Source organism: Schistocerca serialis, chromosome 4, assembly GCF_023864345.2.
Source record: "Schistocerca serialis cubense isolate TAMUIC-IGC-003099 chromosome 4, iqSchSeri2.2, whole genome shotgun sequence".
Taxonomy (NCBI): domain Eukaryota; kingdom Metazoa; phylum Arthropoda; class Insecta; order Orthoptera; family Acrididae; genus Schistocerca; species Schistocerca serialis.
The window spans coordinates 363,718,609-363,742,675 of record NC_064641.1 but is presented as its reverse complement, the minus strand read 5'-3'; the positions used below and the strand labels follow the sequence as shown (position 1 = coordinate 363,742,675).

The window sequence follows — 24,067 nt, the reverse complement described above, 5'->3', positions numbered from 1 at the left end:
TGTCGATTCTAAGCGGTTGTGTGTCCTCTGCCACGTATAAGAAAACCGTCTGATTTCAACGTTGGAGGTCGTGGTTCTGACCTCCATCGCAGAGGCGTCAAAAGACGTGGTGACAAGTGGGTACGTCGGTGGGTGACGACGTTCTCGTCATTATGTCACGTCCACAGCGGCTATGGGCAGAATAGTGGTGAAATGTGGCGCCAATATAACATCATTAACCTATCTTACATCTCACACGAACTTGTGAGCTCTGGCATTTCTTCCGCATGTGGCGACTATTGAAACTGCCAGGTGTCGACACCTTGCAGTTTAAAGTGTCCCCGAGTCCGAGAGACACCTTGCAGTTTCAATAGTCGCCGACTCCGAGAGTGACCTCGCAGGACGCCACGCTTTTGCGCTATTACAGAATAAGGTTGTAGGCACCTTTGGACCAAATTTCAAGCTTCAGCTTCTGAGTAGGATACAATTACGTCATTTCAAAAAAGTGCCCCTTTAACTGTGTAGCCCAGCGTAGAATAACCAAATAGCCCATAAGAGGTTCATCACTAGGCTTTACAATCTGGGGAAAGCAGAGCAGCGAATCAACCTTTCTAAGAACATGCATTGTCGGCTAGAGGAAGTTCAGTGGTATTATTGATAAGTTATGAAAACATATTCGTATGGTGAGGCACAGTGAACGTTCGGCGACGTTTAATTGAAATAAATTAATCGTCACATTCAAAATGACCTTAGAAGTAGTATACAGGTAAATTAACGGCAGCATACTATTTAAGACTAGGCACTCATTCATGTGTGCTACTGCACTTCCACGGAGCTCTTATTCATCCATGGCCGTCTTGAGCCAATGTAGTCGATCTCACAGGGCACCTCCTTCCTCTAGCAGGACGCAGCCAAGAGTGAGGTACTGCGAGGTATCGTTAGCAGGCTAACGTCTGCATTGCACACAGCTGCACGATTTTGAACAACGAATCGACGTTCGCCAAATCCTGCACCACGAGCCCGACCACTCCACCTTGTTACAAAATACTGGATTGGTGCATAATATTCATACTATATACATCTCCCTTTAATAGGACTCCTTCGAAACTTATTATTGCTTCAGATCACTCACTGCGCTAATAATTCGTAGTTTAGGACTCGCTATTCTGCGCATAGTCCGCCCATTTCTTTCCCTCTCCGACAAGGCCCTCAAAGAACAGCACAACACCGCACGTTTCTAGCAAAAGTTTCCAATGACTGTCAGTCATTTGTGCTCTCTGGAACGGTCATTCGTTCGTTTTACAAATGATATTTTAAATGAGGAATTTAGAGATTCAGTCTCCTATTTCAGCACTCGGCTATTCAAAGAGTGACTGGAAGGAATTTTTCGATAGCAAGTCTGTAGTATCTGAAAGATATTTGTTTGGATCTGGTTGTGAAAGTTGTCTCAAGTTTTGTAGGTCCATGAACAACTAAGTATTTTCGTGCAGTTTCCCTACAGTGCACGGATCTCTGTACTGCAGCTTATTCATATTGTTGTTATCAAACCAAGGCGTAATTATTTCTCCTTTAGAACGTTACGAGACACTGCTTCGAATCAGTGGCTGATTAATTTTTGTTGTTTTTCCAGCACGAACGGAAGACTGTGGTAAAATGTAACAAAAAACGGATAGGAACATTAGTTTTAGATTTACCGTTATTTTTTGTAACTTTCTGTTATTTTCCGAATCTCAGTATTAATCCCATTAATATTGGCGCAAAAGAAAATTATCTTGCATTAACTGCTGTAGAATGACAAAATAGTTTTGCGTTAATCTTCTGACAAGATGGTACCCCAGCACAGAGATTTTAATGCGCCCAGAGAGATCGCACTCATTCACGTTCAAGCTATTCGCCATCTTGTCTGCGTTGTTACCAAATGAAATGGTGGTCGTGCCTTTCATAGGGTCGCACCGGTTACGCCAGAGTGTATAATTAACGCTGGGCAACGTTGTCGCTTGCTCAGCACAATTCTTGCTTGAGACACACCCTTCATTCCGCTCTGTCACACAGGAGCTACGAGCGGGCGGCTCGGGATTCGCTTCGCGGTTCGCACCTCAGCAGGGGGGACGTCAGCTCCTCAATTGGTTCGAGACAGTCAGCTGTACACAACTGTGCGCCGCTGGCTGGACAGCACCAAGTTGTAACCTGAAAATGTGGGCTTTCTCGGCGTTTGAAACGTCAGTCTTCGTTCTCTTCAGTGTCATTCACTGAAATTTTTCAATCCGAATTGAACTATCACAAGTGAAAAGAAATTTTGGGAGTTTGTTGGCGTTGCTGTATCGAAGTATTCCACTGTCTACAGACAGTGAAAATGATTCGCTGCAGTACTACACGAAGGACGTCTGCCGAAAACACAATGGCGTCAAAGAAAAAGGTATATAATTACAACCATATTTATTGTTTCCCTAGGCGCACACGACGACTTGAAATTTAACTAGTACAATTCTTGAACTTTAAGTAGTTGTATTCATATTTCCCACCAAACATTTTATTTAGTATTCCCCGAACTGTAAATTATCATTATCGTATATCGTGTCCCCTCCCCTCCCACGAACCATGGACCTCGCCGTTGATGGGGAGGCTTGCCTCAGGGATATCGATAGCCGTACCGCAGGTACAACCACGCCTCGTATCTGTTGAGAGGCTAGACAAATGTGTGGTTCCCAAAGAGGGGCACCGGTATTTTCAGTAGCTGCAAGGGCAACAGTCTGGATGATTGACTGATCTAGCCTTACATCATCAACCAAAACGCCTTGCTGTGATGGTACTGCAAACGGCTGAAAGCAAGGGGATACTACAGCCCTAATTTTCCCCGAGGGCATGTTGCTCTCCTATATGATTACATGATGATGGTATTCTCTTGGGCAAAATATTCCGGAAGTAAAATAGTCCACCATTCAGATCTCCGGGCGGGGACTACCCAGGAGGATGTCGTTATCAGGAGAAACCAAACTGACGTTCTGTGGATCGGAGCAGGAAGGTTAGAAAATTGAAAAAGAGGAATGAATGGGTTGAAGCTAGATGTAGAGAGAATTAGTGAAGTTGTTGCATACAGGAAATTTAAAGAAAACTTTGGAGAAAAGACAACCATCTGTATGAATACCAAGAGCTCAGATGGAAAACCAGTCCCAAGCAAAGAATTGAAAGCAGAAAGATGGAAGGAGTATATTTATGGTCTATATAGCGGAGAAGCCAACAGCCTTGCCGCAGTGGTAACACCTGTTCCCGTCAGATTATCGAAGTTACGCACTGTCGGGCTGGACTAGCACTTGGAAGGGCGATCATTAGGTCTGCCGAGAGCTGTTGGCAAGCGGGGTGGACCCAGCCCTTGTGAAGCAAACTGAGGAGCTACTTGATTGAGAAGTAGTGGCTCCGGTCACGTAAACTGATATACGGCCGGGAGAGCGGTGTGCTGACCACATGCCCCTCCATATCCGCATCCAGTGACGCCTGTGGGCTGAGGATTACACGGCGGCCGGTCGGTACCGTTGGGCCTTCATGGGCTGTTCGGACAGAGTTACATGGCGGAGACGTACTTCAGGGCAACATTACGGGAATGGAAGAGGACGTAGATGAATATGACAAGGGAGGTATAAGACTGCTCTGATACAGCTCTCCAATGAAGTTCCTCTTCATCGCTGTGTAAGTACTGCAGTGTACATATACCTGAACGTGAAGTTACTCTTCGTCTCTGTATAACTACTGCAGTCTATATACATTTGAACGTGCTTTCTGTAGCGAAGCCTTGGCCTCACTCAATGGTTTTCACAACTCCCTCCCCCTCCCCCCGCCTCCATTATCAAATTTTCTAACCACTGATGCCTGAGTATTTCTCATAGCAAACGATCCCTTCGTTTCCCAAGTTGGTGCCTTAAATTTATTTCATGCCTAATTCTATTTAGTAATACTTAATTATTTATCCCATCTAAGCATCTAATGTTCGGCATTATATTTTAGAAGCTTCTATTCTCGTCAGTACAAGGCTACAATCCAAATACTTCCTTAATTTTAAATTTATAACCGACATTAGTTTCTTTGTTTCAAATATGCTTTTCTTCTTATTGCCAGGCTGCATTTTGTATCCTCTCCAATTCGGCCATCATCTGTTAGTTTATAGCGCTACGACCCGGTATCTACAAGTCACATGACGTACAGACTACCTCGTATCACGTGTTCAAAATGGTTCAAATGGCTCTGAGCACTATGGGACTCAACTTCTGAGGTCATTAGTCCCCTAGAACTTAGAACTAGTTAAACCTAACTAACCTAAGGACATCACAAACATCCATGCCCGAGGCAGGATTCGAACCTGCGACCGTAGCGGTCTTGCGGTTCCAGACTGCAGCGCCTTTAACCGCACGGCCACTTCGGCCGGCGTATCACGTGTGACGGTTGACAAAAGAACTAAAGCACGATTGGAAAATAATGCACGAAGAGATCTCTTGAAATACTTTTAGAATGGGTTTTAATCAATTTAATCAAGCAGAGAAACGGTGGGTGACCTACATTGTATCATATGCGAGTTCAAATGCTATCGAATGCCACACGTAACTCATCACTAAGATAGCACATCTCATTCCAAGAATTTGGGTACTGAAATCACTGGGTAGCTTAAAAAACGCCACTGCAGTAATTTAAACTGGGGGAGGAATACGGTCGATGATTTAAGTGGCCTGAATTACGCGAGACTCCAGCTAGCACCTAGTGTAATCATACAAGAAAGAAAATTTGGTTCAAATGCAAAAATTTTAGATTACGAAATATCAGAAATGTTTCACAATCGTTAGTTGCATGAAAATATCGAGTGTTAAGCACTCCATAAGACTATTTGAGTACCATACATCACAAGGCCCATTTGGCTATATACCATACATCACAAGGCCCATTTGGCTACACGTGGTTGCAATCAAAAATACCCAGAGAAAAACAATGAGAATTAAAATTCATAAAATACCAAAAATGACGCAAAAACACTGATTATTCAAATTTAAAACGGAAGAGATTACGAAATCACTGACCGAACCTGTCTAACCTCACATACTAACATTATGAACTCTGACGAACGTTCACCGACGAGCAACAGTTTTCTCGCCTGGTCCCCCCTCGACCAAGCCTCAAGCGAGCGTGGCCGTTCCTTCTTTCTAACCGCCTACACCCCAGCGGCACGGCGCGCCTGTTTCTCAACAGTCACCGTAAAACGCGTGAGCCTGCCAACCTTTGTCCTTTAGGGGGAAAAAAGCGTGATACGATTGCTAAGTAATCTCTGTGCCTACACCGAAACCAATGATCTCGCGCGTCCTTACACGCATTGCTAATTGGCAGGGTTTTGAAAGCCGCTCACCCATTGCCATCACTATTACTAATCCAAACTGACAGGAAGGGGTCGGGCTGAAGGTGCTGTCTACCAAACGATATCAGGTATTTCTGTTACTTTTTAGGGTTACGTTCCGCGATCGGTAAAGATTATACCCATACAGGACCACCTCGTTGTCTGTCCGTCTGTCTGTCTGACCGAGTATTAAGAACCCTTTTTCTGAGGAACGCTTGCCGGCCGGTGTGGCCAAGCAGTTCTAGGCGCTACAATCCGGAACCTCGCGACCGCTACGGTCGCAGGTTCGAATCCTGCCTCGGGCATGGATGTGTGTGATGTCCTTAGGTCAGTTAGGTTTAAGTAGTTCTAAGTTCTAGGGGACTGATGACTTCAGAAGTTAAGTCCCATAGTGCTCAGAGCCATTTGAACCATTTTGAGGAACGATTAAGCATATCAAGTTGAAATTTGCGTCACATACTGAGGTGCACGCTTCCTTGGCGATGTAAGGAATTTAAGCTCCTAACTTAAGGAAATCAAAATCGACGGTCATTTCTGTCACGTATTTGATACTCGCAAACTCATTAAAACCTATAGAGTACATCCCGTTGACCTAGAAGCATTAAATTTGGCAAGAGCACGTTTTCACAGTGCAAGTAAAGCAAAAAATCCGAAAATTGTTAAACTGTGACCAACCACACGAAAAAATATTTTTTTTGTAATTTTTTATCGTCTGTCTGTCTGTCTGTCTATCTGTTAAACCTCCTGTTCCTCAGGAGCGGCTAGGTGTGTCAAGTTCAAATTCATATCGTGTACTAAGGTCTATAGTTACATGGCGCTGTAAGACATTTCAGCCTATTAGTCAATGCAATCAAAAGATACGGTCATTTGTGTCATGCATTTGAATACTCACAAATTCACTCGTTAAAGCATGTGGGGTACGTCCCTTTGACCGAGAATCATGACATTTGGCAACAAGCAAGGTTTCGCAACGCACGTAGAGAAAAAAAAAATTCGAAAATTTTCAAATTTTAATTGCATCAGATAAGAAATACTTTTTACTATTAGAGCTTACTTTGCATTCTTCATCCGTCAAAAGCATAATAGGAAAAGATTTACTGTATGATTACATAATACGTAAGCTGTAGTTATATTTTAATACGTAAATAAAACATAATTTTATTAAATCTTCTCTCTCTACACATATAGACTGAAGTGCTCTGCTCGCTCCGTTTTGTATGTCTGGGTTAGTGTCAAGAACTACTGTAGAGATTTTGATACAGTCTTGGAATTCTAGACCGATATTGATGTCAGTAACAAGCAAAACTCGTCGAGATTCTCGATTCCCATGATGAATAAATTATCTAGGTAACTGAATTTGTTTGGTACAACCCTCTGTGCGCGGGTACTACTCGCACTTGGTCACTTTTCTCTCTTTTAGACAAATTGAGGGATTCAATATTTTACAAATCCGAGACAGGTCAGCCACAATTTGGAGGCAGCGTTTCAACCTCTTTGCAAGGTACTATCCATTCTGTTCTGCTGCTTTTCAAAGTCCTGTGTCGTCCCTGACATAATCACAATGGCATCACAAACTTCAAAGCTTTTATTTATTATCCTTGGCATTTAATGCCGTTTCCAAATTCCTCCTTATTTTGTGTCAAAGCGAGCTGAATGTACACAGTTGGCAACATAGGAGAACGGCTACAACGCAGTCTCACTACCTTCTCAATAAGCGTTACAGCGAAGTATTCCACGTCAACGATACCCGGAAATATTTCTGTGGCGTTGTATTTGGGACACTGGTTCGCGCCCAGTGCTGGTGAACCAGCGCACCTGGGCTGCGGAATATCGCACGGAGGCCTAGCGCGCCTATCTGACGGCTGCGCCACCCGCCCCCCATTCAGCGCTGCTCGGGTTTCCCGCCTCCGCCGCCCCCGCCAGTCACCTCTCTGTGCCGCCCGCCCGCTCTATTTGTTCTGGCAGACAGGATGGAAAAGAAAGGGTCTACAGCCCACCGCGTTCCGCTGGCAGTCGGAGGTCGGACAGCAAATCTCTTGCAGAAATCTGTCCGACACAACTCGTGGTTATATCAGCTCTCTCCGACTCCTCAGTAATAGCAGGCGCTCAGGTGCCAGTCACGCCTGCTGTTGAGAACCTCTTTCATTGATCAGGACAAGAGATAGACACATATCAGTGCCTCAGTCACAACAAGTTCTCGTGGAGCATGTTGCACATAGAAGTCTGTGTACTACATTTACGTACATTTTTTTGTGATACAATTCAAAAACGAGATTCTGCAAGGCGGTATTTGCCTTATCGTGTACTTCCGTAAGCGAAGAAGTTGTATAAAGAAGTATTAACTCAAGGAACATATTCGCTTTCTGGGAAAATTCACTGGGTGAATTCTTTCGTCACTTTCAGATCTGAAAAGTCAGTATTATATACATGAAGTAATACTGGAAATAATAACGTTCAGGTAAATTTATGAACTGTTTACTATGATAATCTGCATTTCGAACGAAAGACATTATGTAACGCGAATCTAAAACCGTTTTGCGGGTTCCGCTAAGTGAATCAAATATTTGTTACACGACCACGCAAAAAGGAAGAGCTACATAAATTGTACTACTATCTGAATAAGATTCAGCCGCAAATCAGTTTCAACTGGAGAGTGAGTTGGGTTTTATATTCTTAGGTGTGTCGATCTACACAAGAAAAAAAATGGTTCAAATGGCTCTGAGCACTATGGGACTTAACATCTGTGGTCATCAGTCGCCTAGAACTTAGAACTACTTAAACCTAACTAACCTAAGGACATCACACACATCCATGCCCGAGGCAGGATTCGAACCTGCGACTGTAACAGTCGCGCGTTTCCGGACTGAGCGCCTACGACCGCTCGGCCACCGCTATCTACGCAAGAGCTGGCAGTACTCTAGGACCCACAGTTCATTGTAAACCTACGAACACATTAACGTACTTGCATTTTGAGGACGCTCTGCTCCACCGCCCAACCTTGAACCAAGCCGATCTGAACATTCTATCTTCGCGTGTATTCTGCATAAGTGACAGTAACAGCTTATGATCAGAGTTACATTTTCTAACAGAAACTGACGGCTACGATAACCTTCTCATAAATATTACCTTCAAATTGAGGAATAATGATGATAATAATAATGCAATAGAGAAGGAACCTCGCGCTCATTCTGCAACGTTATCCTTTTATGCTAGAGTAACCGACCGCGTAGGCAGAACCTGTCGGAAAAATGGTATAAAGACTAAATTTTCCAGTCAGCACAAGATAACATACTTCTTCAAACATACGAAGGACATACCTGACCGCCTCCACACTGTGGCACTCTGTGAAGTCACCTGTGGTAGTGGCAAAAGATAGTGAAAGAACAAGTTAAAAAAATGAACGTTACATGTATTTAAGGCAAAATGTAAAATTAGTGATAGCGTGACACCAAGAAGAATGTTACTATGTTATGGACTGTTAGAAAATATAGCACTATCTGGATAAATTAATATTTATAGAAGGTAAGCCTAGTACGTAGCTGAAATAAAGAAGAATGAGTTCAGGTTCGATAGAGATGACGACTACAGGCTTCCGGCTTCGTGGTTACCCTCTATCAAGGAAGCAAACAGCCAGCCTAGGCTGGCGAAAAACATAGACAACATCAGGAAACCACTGAGGCCACACAACAACAATAATATATTATACTCCCCTCTCTCTCTGCCAGTATCTGCTTTCGGTATTTACCCAGTGACGACAGCCCACTAGCAGCACTCTAAAGATTTTTACCCAGTAACCTCACTGCTCCGTAAAAGCTTAGGGAAACAACCCTTTATAAGTGAACACGACGCTTTCGACATTGTTCAGCCATCCAGAGGCCTCTCTGGAATCCTGAAGAAGATCCCCTATGGAGGATCGAAACGTCAAGCATTGAAGTTTGAGGAGGAATCTGAAGCGTCCTAACGGCTCAGAAGAATTTAGCATCAATGTTTACGATGGCGTTCAGTATCATTTTAACTATTCATTAATTCGCATATTTGCCTGCGTCTGTCATTCACAGTTCCGAAATCAAGGAACCTAGATACATTTACGTGAGAAGGTTGACATGGATAACTTTCGTAATAACTGCTTTACACTTGTGGACAACTGAATTAAAGATGCTCCCGTAGTAAAGTCTCAACCAGTTGTTGAAACTAACTAATCGTGCGCGCACCGTATAGTGGGCAGCCGTAGCTAGAAGTTCCGCAACTGGATCAAAAGTTTTCTGCACAAACCAAAACCTGCAAAAGTTTAAAGTAGGGTGAAATTGAATTTCTTCTTATTCAATAAGACAGAAATTTTGTGGGTAATAATTCAGAAGGCAATGAAAGCTTAGCAGACCTTCCATATTTTGAAGGACTGGAACTAATTATGAAGTTATCGGCTCTGAGGCTCTGAGCACTATGGGACTTAACTGCTGAGGTCATCAGTCCCCTAGAACTTAGAACTACTTAAACCTAACTAACCTAAGGACATCACACACATCCATGCCCGAGGCAGGATTCGAACCTGCGACCGTAGCGGTCGCGCGGTTCCAGACTGTAGCGCCTAGAACCGCTTGGACACTTCGGCCAGCCATGACGTTATCGTTTGGAGAACGGAAGTGTGTGCTACAGCGTTACTGGAGTGAGGTCAAACAATGTTGGATAGTTGAAGTTGAAACACTGCCAACCTCAAGGTTAATTACAAGAATCCGACATAAGTTTGAAGTCAGTGTAACGGTGCATGGAATGAAGAAGGGACGTAGCAAAAGAAAGAGACGTTAAATAGATACCGAAAGTGTCGTTGCATTGATACAGACGTACAAACAATCCTCGCAAAAATCTGTAATACTGGTATCAACAAAACCAATGTTTAGAGGCTCATATGCGGAAGTTTTACAGTCCGACTCTTTTTCATGCTCTGAACATGGATGATCCCGAGCGGGAACTAAATTTTTTGACTGATTGTTCAAGGAGATCCAATTCCTTTGTCGGATGAAGCGACACGTAAACTTAACCAAACAACTAACCGTCATAATGGTGTACTGGACTAACGAAAAGCCGAACGCTACTGATGAAAGGCATATTAAATTATCAGGAGTATAAAAGTCTGGTGCGTTCGAGCCGTACTTCTTCGAAGAGACTGCCAAAGATGACTCTTACCTAGAAATGTTGCACATGATATATCCAGATATATCCAGATATTAACTACATTTTTGACAATGAAGATTACGGCTTTCAACCTGATGGCATGCCACCTCATTGTTAATTTGATTGAAGGGAATTCCTCAATCGCACATTCCCTTCGAGATTGACAGGACGAAGAGGTAGTGCTGTGGCGTATCCATCACGATCACTGGATTCAGCCCGCTTAGATTTCTGGGTTACTTTCAAGAACACAGTATACGTCGCAAAGCTACAGACACTGACGATCTAAATGAGGACTCTGAGTAAGCCTGTCATACTGTTCCATTAGAAACAATAAAATTGGTATGTCAACATATTCTTAGTCGTTATCACTAATTCATTGATAGGTGGTCATTTTGAGCATATACAAATCCAAGTTACGTCCTAATGTATACAAGACCACAAACTTTTCAATGTAAATACATAAAACTGCAACCAGTCTTTTTTTTTTTTTTTTTTTTTTTTTTTGAGAATGACATTTTCACTCTGCAGCGGAGTGTGCGCTGATATGAAACTTCCTGGCAGATTAAAACTGTGTGCCGGACCGAGACTCGAACTCGGGACCTTTGCCTTACGCAGGCAAGTGCTCTACCAACTGAGCTACCCACGCACGACTCACGCGCCGTCCTCACATCTTTACAGGCTAAGGTCCCGAGTTCGAGTCTCGGTCCGGCACACAGTTTTAATCTGCCAGGAAGTTTCAGTCATTTTTTTTTTTTTTTTGAAATATCTGTTTATTATTCATGAACCGGGTTTGGAACCTTTTCAGATTCATTTTCAGATGGTTTTCTGGAAGTTACGTATCTATCTAAAGCATAATGCTTAAAATAGGTATCAGAGCCAGCATCCAGCATTATGCTTAAAATAGGTATCAGAGCCAGCACCCAGCATTATGCTTAAAATAGGTATGAAATATCCGGAAAACCATCTGAAGATGAGCCCGAAAAGGTTCGAAACCTGTTCATGCAATAATAAATAAATATTTTAAAAAAAGTGACGGGTTGCAGTTTTATGTATTTACATTGAATAAGTAGTCACGGGTTCTAAAACATCTTAAAAACTCTTCATTTCTATCATCTTTAATTAAAGATACACTGACCGAAAGAAAAGTCGCAGCACCAAGAAGTGGTTGTGCGTTATAAACGAAAGTTGGTAGGCGAGTTTCTACATCTGGGAGACTATGTCTATTAAAATTCGCGTCAGTCGCATAAGAGCGGTGCCGATAGCGTCACTACGATGATACAAATAAGGTTTGCTTTAAGTACACTCTGTAACAGTCGTGAGCGTTAGTTAGCTTTGAGACTGGACGTGGAAACTTGATAGTCAAGAATGCCTTAAAAGGCGACGAAGACCTCATTATCAACGCCTCACTGAGTTTGAAGAGTTCATTTAATAGGGCTACCATAAGCTGTATGCTCCATCTACGATACTGCAGAAAAACTTGGCAGGAATGTAGCCACTGTACATGATTGCTGGCTGATCTGGTCACGAGAAGGTACGGTCGCAAGAAGACACCTGGCTCCAGACGACCACATGGCACAATCGAGAAGGAAGACAGTCGTGTTCAGCGGAAAGGCGCACGGTACTGGATCTGCAGCAGCAATCTGAGCAGCAGTTGGCACCACAGTGACACAGCGAACTGTTACAAATCGGTTCCCTCAAGGACCACTTCGAGGCAGACGCCCTGTAGCGTGCATTCCACTGACCAAAACCACCGCCGTTTGCGACTTCGGTGGTGTCAAGTGAGAGTTCTTTGAAGGGCAGGGTGGAAGTCTGATGTATTTTCTGATGGGAGCTGGTTCTACCTCGGTACCAGTGAGTGCCGTGTGTTTGTTGGGAGGAGGCCAATTGATGGCCTGCAACCAACTTGTCTCGGTCTAGGACACGCGCACTCCACATACTGGCGATATATCTTGAGTTATAGTCCTGGGTGTGATTTCGTATGATAGCTGGAGCACTCTCGTGGCTATCCCACGCAACCTGACTGCAAATTCGTACGTAAATCTCGTGATTCAAGCCACTGTACTGTCATTGACGAACAGCATTCCAATCAGTGTTTCCCAACAGGGCAACACTTGCCAACATACCGCTGTTGTAACCCAACATGCACTACAGTGTGTCGACATTTTGCCTTGGCCTGCTCGATCACCAGATCTGTCTCCAGTCGAGCACATATTTGACATAATCGGACGCCATCGTTAACCGTCTCTGTATGGACCGACCAAGCGCAACAGGCATGGAGCTCGATTCCACAAACTGACATTCGGCATGTGTACAACACAATGCATGCACGTTTGCATGCTGGCATTCAACGTTCTGGCGTTTATACCCGTTATTAAAGTTCCAGCATTTCGCAATTACAATGACTTATCTCCCACTTACATAAACCTGTGAGCTTGCAATGTTAATCAAAAAATGGTTCAAATGGCTCTGAGCACTGTGGCACTTAACTGCTGAGGTCATCAGTCCCCTAGAACTTAGAACTACTTAAACCTAACTAACCTAAGGACACCACACACATCGATGCCCGAGGCAGGATTCCAACCTACGACCGTAGCGGTCGCGCGGTTTCAGACTGAAACGCCTAGAAACGCTCGGCCACACCGGCCGGCCAATGTTAATCACTTAAATATGGTACCTAGACAAATGCACCGAAATTTCATACTCTACATTAATTTCTTTTTCGTAATGTGATTTTTTTCCGTCGGTTTATATTCCGTTTCATGAGTATGTATACTACTGGCCATTAAAATTGCTACACCACGACGATGACGTGCTACAGACGCCAAACTTAACCGACAGGAAGAAGATGCTGCGATACGCAAATGATTAGCTTTTCAGAGTATTCACACAAGGTTGGCGCCGGTGGCGACACCTACAACGTGCTGACACGAGGAAAGTTTCCAACCGATTTCTCATACACAAACAGCAGTTGACCGGCGTTTCCTGGTGAAACGTTGTTGTGATGCCACGTGTAAGGAGGAGAAATGAGTACCATCACGTTTCCGACTTTGATAAAGGTCGGATTGTAGCCTGTCGCGATTGCGGTTTATCGTATCTCGACATTGCTGCTCGCGTTGGTCGAGACCCAATGACTCTTAGCAGAATATAGAATCGGTGGGTTCAGAAGGGTAATACGGAACGACGTGCTGGATCCCAACGGCCTCTTATCACTAGCAGTAGAGATGACAGGCTTCTTATCCGCATGGCTGTAACGGATCGTGCAGCCACGTCTCGATCCCTGAGTCAACAGGTGGGGACGTTTGCAAGACATCAACCATCTGCACGAACAGTTCGACGACGTTTGCAGCAGCATGGACTATCAGCTCGGAGACCATGGCTGCGGTTACCCTTGATGCTGCATCACAGACAGGAACACGTGCGATGGTGTACTCAACGACGAACCTGGGTGCACGAATGGCAAAACGTCATTTTTTCGGATGAATCCAGGTTCTGTTTACAGCATCATGATGGTCGCATCCGTGTTTGGCGACATCGCGGTGAACGCGCTTTGGAAGCGTGTATTCGTCATCGCCATACTGTAGTATCACCCGGTGTGGTGGTATTGGGTGCCATTGGTTACACGTCTCGGTCACCTGTTGTTCGCATTAACGGCACTTTGAACAGTGGACGTCCCATTCCAGATGTGTTACGACCCCTTCATTCGATCCCTGCGAAACCCTACATTTCAGCAGGATAATGCACGACCGCATGTTGCAGGTCCTGTACGGGCCTTTCTGTATACAGAAAATGTTCGACTGCTGCCCTGGCGAGCACATTCTCCAGATCTCTCAGCAATTGCAAACGTCTGGTCAATGGTGGCCGAGGAACTGGCTCGTCACAATACGCCAGTCACTACTCTTGATGAACTATGGTATCGTGTTGAAGCTGCATGGGCAGCTGTACCTGTACACGCCATGCAAGCTCTGTTTGACTCAATACCCACTCGTATCAAGGCCGTTATTACGGCCAGAGGTGGTTGTTCTGGGTACTGATTTCTCAGGATCTATTCACCCAAACTGCGTGAAAATGTAAGCACATGTAAGTTCTAGTATAATATATATGTCCAATGAATACCCGTTTATCATCTGCATTTCTTCTTGGTGCAGCAATTTTAATGGTCAGTAGTGTACATTATTCTGGGACATCTTGTATATTTTCTCCAGTGACAAGAACTATGCAGAGAGAGAGTAGAAGTAGCGTTGCAGTTTAAGAAATCGAACAACTTTCATTGCGCACAGAGTCGCCCCTTAACTGTTTTCGAAAAGCATAAATTAACGAACTGCGTAAATGAGAAAGAAGTACAAATAGCAGGCAATTAAAACGGTTTAGAGTTGCCTGGGATCCAAAGGACAGCTGGCGCGGGCCGGTGCAATACCGTGTGGACGGGAAAGTAAACATCTGAGAGCAGCTGGTGGCGGGCGGAGATGCAGAGATAGCACCCCGCTGCGCAGAGCGGCGGCTCGGCTCGGGGCGGCTGCCAAAGGCCGCGATGGCGGCCGGTGCTGCCACCTGTCTCCAGTCCGCTGTCGCCACAGGGGTCTCTCTCTGTTGTCTGGCCGAACACTCGCTACACCCTTCACTGCGTGTCTTACTGACAGTGGTCGCAGAAGGGGATGTGAAGAACCGTAGCTGTTTACATGTGTAAGTGACCTGCTAGACCTCGTTTGAATATAAATTCCGAGGCGTCTCGCAGGCGACGCGGTTATCTAAAAGGAGGCTACTTCGTTAGAGGAATTTTAACTTTCACTGCAGTCGAGTATTAGGAAATATCTAATGGGACCTGATGGAGGCGGAAGACCTTGCGGCAGTGAAGACAGCTGCCAGGAAAGCATTTCTTGGAAGAATCATAAGAAAGCGTTATTCCCCTAAGAATGAGGTCGCTTACAAAACATTCATTCCACCGATCCTTGAGTCATCTATCTGTGACCCTTACCAAGTGGGAATAACGAAAGGGATATAGAATATTCGATAAAGACCTGCGCGGTTCTTGACTGATTTTCTTTAACCTACAGTGAGCGCCACAGAAATATTCAGTAAATTTCAGTTGCAGAAACTACTAGAACTGGGTTGTGTATTGTAGAAATATCGCGACCGATACATTTGTTACAGGTTGTCTTTATCTGCTGACGTTACCACGGTACATAACGTATTCGAAGGGAGCGATTATTAGAGTAAGTGCAGAGTTATTTGGACCGAGCAAATAAGTTCCGTTGAAATACTTTTTCTATTCGTGATGTCTATCATATGAACTACAGCGGGCAAGAAGAAATTGGGGTAACATCTCATAATGACCCACTGATCCATGTATAACGGAAAAGGAGTCTGCATAAGGAAGGTTGACGGAGATTTCTCGCAAGGGAGGTACTGCGCGTCGCCTCTTTTTTTGTGAGTTATTGTAATGAGGTTATCTAACTAAATTATTTTAACTACTTTCTCCCTCTTTTAGCCATCATTCCAATAATTACGCTAAAATGAATCTTTGTGTAGGCCCTTCACCGTTAGAGTTATGAAGGCTCCCATTTCCTAACGTAGTGGCAAGCAGTTTGCAAAGCTAACAATAAATAATCAAAACTACACATTCACAGTAATGACTTAATTAAGATATTCCTGCTTAGTATTAAATCCAATTGTTTCATCCTCAACACTGCTGTTTATTAAAAATTGACCGATTAGTTACTCTATCTGATCACAGCAGTTGTAGATGTTGCCTCATACTCGTATCCACAGCCCCAATGTATTTTGTGACGATCAAAACCACATTGCCCTCCACAGAGTGTTTCATTTATCGGAATATACATGTCGTCGATGCACATCTGTATTTCAAGAGGGTCATGAATTCAAACTAGCTAATAAAGCAAAAAAGCGTTGAAGTAGAAGTTCAATTTGGTCCAGTAATTGAAGCAGAAAGATTTTGACGTTAGATATGGGTGTTTTATGAAATAACCACTGAACTGTCATGATTCTTGCTGCTATTTTGCCCAGGTTCGCAAAATACGTAGTCTTAATTAAATAATGCTGCCCAAATAGTTCCAGATTGTCAATAAGTTGCCGTGTTTTATCACTCGGTTCACAAACACTACCTAACACGATCCACGTCATAGATCTTTCCTGCAGAATCTGCTCGCACCTGCAGTTGGTGTTGAACCCACAACAGGTGGCCAGAGTGACACGCCGACTAGCAGTCGCAGGGCTTAACTACTCAAATTAAACTCTGTCCTACAGGCTCTTGAGGGCCCAACGATACCGACTGACCGCCGTTGTACTCAGTCCATAGGCGCCACAGGATGCAATTGGTGAGTGGCGTTTGGTCAGCATACCCCTCTGCCTGCCGTATGTCAGTTTACGAGGACGGAGCCGCTATTACTCAATCGAGTAGCTCCTCAGTTTGCCTCTTAAGGGCCGAGTGCACCCCGCTTGCAGACAGCTCTAGGCAGGCCCAGACGGTCGACCATCCGAGTGCCAGCCAACCCCGACAGCGCTTAAATTCTGTGATTTGACAGGTATTATCACTGCGGCAAGATTGTCGGCAAAGCCTACCACTGCTTTATTGTAATATCATCTCACGTCGAGATATAACAATTGGAAGAGCGTTCCTAGAGGGAACAGCAGGGGACGCGACACTGGGAGTAGCACTCACTTCCGCCTTTTACCTTCAGCGTCGCGACTTCGACACCGATGCCCGCTGCTGCCCCGGTTATGCAAGCCTCACCAGCATGCTCGTCGCCTCCGTCCCCACCCGAAATAAGCGTCCCCAGAGACAGGGATTTTGTGGCTCCTCTCTATCAACGATTAATCTGGGCTCCGTACCGTAAATCACTTTCAAACCGTTCCTTCCAGTCGATCTGAGTGCCTATAGCGTATCGCCTCAGTTGCACTGCTGGATTCGTGGTTTCCTGTCAGAAGGATGCAGTTAGTGGTAATTAACGCAAGTCATCGAGTGAGTCTCGAGCGATATCTGGAGTTCCGTAGGGAAGTGTTCTAGGCTTTCTGCAATTTTTGATCTTTACAAGGTGTAACGGATGTAAGTGAAGATATTTCTATTGGTGAATGAGTACTGTGTACTGAAAAACTTACAAGAATAATGTCATTTTCGGACTAATAGTTATAGCTATTACGAGTCAAATGTTTTTAGGGTGGTTAGTACCTCCAAATTCTTGTGGCAAGAGCAAGCCATTAATCTTTATCTTCCCCCGGGCAGTAGGTTAGGTGTTGAGGTGTGAACGCGTGGACACATAACGTTTAATCTATACTGATAGACGTAGTCTTCTTAGTGGTGCAGTTACGACCATGCAGGAAACATCAGGTCGTAAAGTTTGTGGGAAGACTGTTCGACAAGAAGAAAAACAACCAACACACTGATGTCTGTGCGTACAAAGGTACCACTTATCAAAATTTTTGCACTTCTACACATTACACTCCGTATAAACGATACAGAAGATAATCTGATTAACCCTCTTACATTGTTTGCACATAATGCTGTCACTTACCATCTAGTAAAGTCATCACAAGACCAAAACTATTTGCAAAATTACTTAGACGAAATCTTTGCGTGGAACAAAAAGTGGAAGCTGACCCTAAACAAAAAAGTGAAGTCCTTCACACGAATTCTAAAAAATGCTTGGTATTTTATTCATCTTCAGCAACTGTAGCTATATAACCGAAATGATCAGCAACCAGTTGCATAAAAGAAATTTCATTTCCTTAAAATATTTGACAGTATTCTTAAGGAAATAAAGTTTGTTTTATGCAACTGGTTAATGAGTATTTCGATATAGAAAAGGTGTTAAAATTTTGGGTTACACAATGAATCACACAATCTATCTAGGGATTACAGTTCGAACCATTTAAATTGGAACCATCACACAGAAAATATTGTGAGAAAGCAAGCAATAGACAGTGTTTTATTGGCAGAACACTGAAGATATAACAAATCTAGTAAAGAGGCCGCCTGTGATATGGTTGTGCGTCCTCTTCTGGAGGAGTGTTGCGCGGTATTGAATCCCCACCTTCCTGTCGAATATTTAACCGTGAACTGCAGAGTAGTCAGGTAGACGTTTATGTAGATAACGCATTAAATCAGTCAACAATTAAAGCAGAGATTTGCCGGATTTTGGTAGTATAGAAAGTTTTCGAAAGAAGGAAAGGAAGGAATGAAGATTAGGGTTTCATGTTCAGGGGAACATCATAAGAGTTGGAGCGACAAGATCGGATTGCGTAAGGATAGGGAACAAAAACGGTATTCTTGTTCTGAAAGGAACTGTTTAGGCGTTCTCCTTAAAATGCTTAGGGAAGTCACGTAACTCCAAGACCTGCATAGCCGGACGAAGATTTGAACTACGCTTCTCCCTAAAGTGAACGCTGTACCTTAACTATTGCTTGTGTGAGCTCAGTCTCTCAACTATGCCTACATTTTAACAAGTGTGGTGGCGCGGTGGTAAGACATTAGACTCACTTCCGGAGTGAGGGGGAACGGGGGAGTCGGTTCAAGTCCCGTCTGGTCATCCAGGTTTGGACTTTTCTTTGTTTCTCGTGACAGCTTAAGGTAAATGACGGGACAGTTCCTTCGAAAACGACACGATCGATTTCCTTTCTCATCTTCACGTATCAGAACTGTCCTTAATCTGACGTTGTGGTAGAGGCAGGGCCAAAGGACGCGAAAGTGTGAAGCTGAGCGTTCTTGACTATGAAACTGGGAGAGGGAGTAGTCCTGCCACGTTTCGTGGAGACGTCAAAGAGTACAGCCTATTTCATTAGGATCTGCAACAAGTGCAATACAGCGTATCTCACTAGTATCCGCAACAAGTGCATTACATGGATTTTCCTCGACGGCATGCTACCAAAATCTTCACCACTGCGACATAAAACATCGAAATTTTCGTTAACGGGGTACGTTTGATCTTGAGAAAACTCGTTACTCCCTGTAACAGGTACGGGTTTTTTTAGGTGATACGCACTTTAGTGAGTAGATATCACGAGGTGGAAGACAGAAAAAAATATTTCTATTCTTCCTTATATATCTTACAATACTGCCAATTACAAGCAGGAGCATGCTTTTCCCCCAAATCCAACGAAACTTTTCTTTTTTTTTACTCTATTTTGTTATAGGTGCTCATTAAAGAGTAGTTCTCATTGAAAAGTGCAAAATTTGGTCTCATCTGAGAACAACCTTCATTCAGTCACGTGAAATCTACATGACAACAGATTAAAATTCCGGCTGAATTACGTGATAAAACCCCTTTTCCAGTACGAACTGCACAAAAAACGTTTTGGTTGACAGGAATAAGAGGAATTTCAGTAGTAATTATCTGACTATCAAGGGACCTATCAGAGACACCACCGACTGCTTTTTCGATTGAAATCTGCAGTTTTGTCTGGACTTAAACTTCCACTTGCTCAAGAACGTACTCCAGCACTAGTTTAGAGTAAATAAACCAAGTCTATGAGAGCTTTCCGCTTTCAACTATACACACCGCAGGAAGCATTCCACATGGACCAGGAAGACTTTTTCCACTCCCTCTCGGCGTCCGCTCGCAACCGCCGCCTCACGGACTGTATCGATTCTGGTATGTCGCTTCGGGTCCGCCAGGCAGCGATATTTACATTTTAACGAGAAACCGCGGTGCGACGCCCCCCGCGGGAGCCGCCGTGCCGGCACTAAATAAGAAGCTAGTAGTTCCGGAGCGCAGCTAATGAAGGCCGGTGCCCGGCCATGCATAACAAGCTGACGCGGAGTGTTGCCCGGTAGCCAGCTGCTGGCGGGTCCGGTAGCCAATAGCCAGGCGTGGCCCGTAACAGTACTCCAGTCGCACTTATAGCGAGGAGGCAAGGCGAAACATACTCAACGTGCCAGTGAAACAGAGAGCCATTTGCGCAAAAAATGCACCCTTATATACTAAAAAGTTCCATCCCAAAAGACACTGAGGGAAAACCTCGCGAAAATGCCGTTGCTCTTCTCGACAAAAATTAAAATACCAATGACTCAGAACATTACCGAAATTAACACTTTAATAGCGCATTACAACCAGACGTAGACGTATATAAATATATACATGTATAAAATTACCATATGCAGGGTGGTCAGAAACAATGTGAAAATCTTGTAAGGGTGGTGTGCTGAGAAATAATTATTAAGAAAAATATTCGATACGTTGCACCATTTCTGATTTAATTGGCATTGAAGTTAGCCAATCAGGTCATGGCGCGCACAAATTCAAGCGGCCTGCCAGAGACGGTGTTGCCAAACGTGTTCTTCGTTTGGTTTCCTATTAACGAGCAAGAGAGCAATAGAAATATTGGTCAGGGGACGGTCGCACTCGAGCCAATGGCTGATCAATCTCGTGCGCATCATCTACGCTTTGAGAACAACAGACACTAATTGCGTCTCTTTCTGACCACTAAATATAGCTTGAACATTAATAAAACCGACAACCTACAGGGACGTAGTCCTGACTTTCAATGGAGGAAAAAGGTCCTATGAACATTTCTCCGGAGGTGGAAGTTGTGCGTGCAACGACAACAAATCGACCCGGAACACAATACGGAGCTGCATCGTATCCACGTCACAACAGGTGTTTAATGTCGCCTCCATGTGATACAATGCACGCGTTCATACGTCGCATCTTGGATTGCCGCACTCTTTCGCACGTTCCGGGCTCTCTCCGAGTAGCGTCACAGGTGCCGTGAACACGTTGTTGAAGGGTCTGTACACCAGGAGCTGGTTCAGCATACACAACGCTTTTCATATGTCCCCGGAGGTAAAAATCCAGGGGTTTTAAGTCCGGTGATCTAATAGATCATGCTACAGGTCCTACTGTCCTATTCAATGTCCGGGAAAGATGTTGAGGTGTCGGCGAACTGTAATTCGGAAGTGTGGCGGTGCTACGTCTTGCACAAACCACATAATCTGTCGTATTGTCAAAGGCACATTCTCAAGCAGCCCACGCAGTGTATTCCGTAGGAAGTCCACGTACGCTTCTCCGTCGAGGCGTTGTGGAATAATAACCGATCCAAATATGTAGTCGCCAAGAATCCCTGCCAACGCATTGACGCTGGACCGATGCTGATGAGACGCTTCAACCATTTCCAGAGGATTTTCTGTACTCTACAGATGAGATTATGCAAATTGATGATGCCAGTTCTGATAAAGGTTGCTTCGTCGGTAAAGAGGACTCGTAACAGAAATCCCATAGTTGTGATGGTTTGGTGTAAAAACCATCAACAAAATCCTTTCGTAGAGGGAAATCCGATGATAATAATCTTTGTACTCGTTGTAGGTGATAGGAATAGTAGCGGTTGTCATGCAGGGTACACATAATCGTACGCTACTATCGCGGGCTCGAATCCTGCCTCGGGCATGACTGTGTGTGATGTCTTTAGTTTAGTTAGGTTTAAGTAGTTGTAAGTCTAGGGGACTGATGACCTCAGATGTTAAGTCCCATAGTGCTCAGAGCCACTTTAACCAACACGTAATCGTAGTTTGGCTACACTATGTTGGCAGGCCAGTTGTCTGTAGCTTGTGCTAGGTCTCGTCTCAATAGCCTGTAGAAACTGGTCATCCAAATCTGATGTACTCACAGTACAACCGCCTTCCAGCACGCTCATCTTCTGGAAGGACCCATAATCACACAAACGCCCTAAACGGGATTGAAATGTTGATGTGGTCAGTGTCTGGAGGGGTACTTGTTGTGGTACAGCCGTGCTGCCTCTCGACCGTTTCCATCTGACTGGCAGTACACTAACACCATCACGTTTTGTTCCCGACATGAATACCAGACCATTCTACTGATCACAGAGCCCTTCGTCAGTCACACAGCCTGTAACACACAAGGAACACGCGGTGCGTGGTCAGAGGAACTTCCATAAGCTAGCGACATCTACCGTGGCAACGATGCCTTTCCAAAAGCATGTTCATACTCGTAGAAACTTTTTTCCTCCATTTCCAGTCAGGGAACCGTCCCTTCAGTTTGTCGGTTTTGTTATATTCACCCTGTATAAGGGGTAGTCAAATCAAAACGGGACATATAAAAAAGTAAATAAACTGTTTATTATTTCAAAAGTAATCACCGTAACTCTTAATATGTTTATCTTACTGTGAGACAAGATGCTCAATGCCTTGAATTAAAAAAGACACATAATTGCACCCAGGAAAGCACCTCTTCGTCCGAAGCAAATATATGGCCAGTAATTGTCTTTCCTCGGGGCTCCGAAAATATGGAAATCGCGTGGGAAGTGATCGGGACTGTAAGGAGAACGTGTAAGGACTTCCCAGCGAAACTAAAGCGGCGTAGTCGAATCAGCCTTGTCAACATGTGGTTCTCATCCTATATTGAGACCCGACATTCCCCATGCAATTTGCGTATTTTTAGAGCACTGAATAAAGATATTCGTGGTGTCGATTTGCTTCGAATGGACAGGTACACTTCTGGGTACAACCATTATTCCGCAGGAAACCACAAACATCCTTTCATTAAGGCATTTGACCGTCATATCTCACAGTGTAGTAAATGTGTTAAGAGTTATGGTGGTTACTCTGGACATAAAAAACAGTTTACCTACCTTTTTCCATCTGCCTTATTTTAATTTTACTGCCTTTTGAACTTACGATTTAACTGTCTTAATTCACCATAATAAGCGTGTGTTTGGTGTTGTTTGGCAGGGCGGCGCTGGCGTCGTGGGTGATGATGAACCTGCTGCTGGTGGTGGTCCCGCGGTACGGCGCCTACGCCATGACGGTGACGGGCGTCCTGATGGCCGCGTCGGCGCTCACCTACTGGCTGCTGCTGCCCGCCGCCCCCCTCTGCGTGCAGTTCGAGGAGGGCGCGCTGCACTTCGAGTTTGGGTGGTGCTTCTGGGTGGTCATCATCGCCGGTGAGTGCCCTTTTCGCAAAAATATGCTCTTTTTATCACAGTACCAATATGATTCGCCAACTGCTTTGCCGCAGTGGTTACACCGCTTCCCGTCAGAAAACCGAAATTAAGCGCTGTCGGTCTGGGCTAGCATTTGGATGGGTGACCATCCAGTCTGCCGGGCGCTGTTGGCAAGCGGGGTGCACTCAGCCCTTGTGAGACAAACTGAGGTGCTACTTGATTGAGAAGTAGCGACTCCGGTCTCGGAAACTGAGAGAGCGGGGTGCTGACCACATGCCCCCCCCATATCCGTATGCAGTGACGCCTATGGGCTGAGTATGACACGGCTGCCGGTCGGTACCGTTGGGCCTTAGTGGCCTGTTCGCGAGGAGTTAATACGATGCGGCTCATAATGAGTTCTCGCGTAAATTGAACCTACCGATACCGGACGTCGGTTTGACTAGTAACGTAATTACGATGTAGTGTATGTCGTCATAAGCTCACAAAAACAATGGGAGTAGAACACGGACAGTATTTCTTTTGCACCTGTATTGTTTTTTGGAATGAAGCTGGTGGTAACAGACTAATCTGTAGTGAAGCTCGAGGACTCGATGGAAAGGAGTCTGACTGTGAGTTGCCGAAGCCAACAATGCGATGTTGTGA

General features: G+C 44.5%; 1 protein-coding gene across 1 annotated transcript in view; it reads left to right on the top strand.

The window, feature by feature from the left end:
• LOC126474164 (dual oxidase maturation factor 2-like) overlaps nucleotides 1–24,067 on the top strand; it is a 723,454-nt gene that overhangs the window by 620,760 nt on the left and 78,627 nt on the right. The window contains exon 6 of the mRNA XM_050101622.1: nucleotides 23,214–23,425. Coding sequence (XP_049957579.1) covers nucleotides 23,214–23,425 — 212 coding nt within the window. The remainder of the gene's footprint in view (nucleotides 1–23,213; nucleotides 23,426–24,067) is intronic.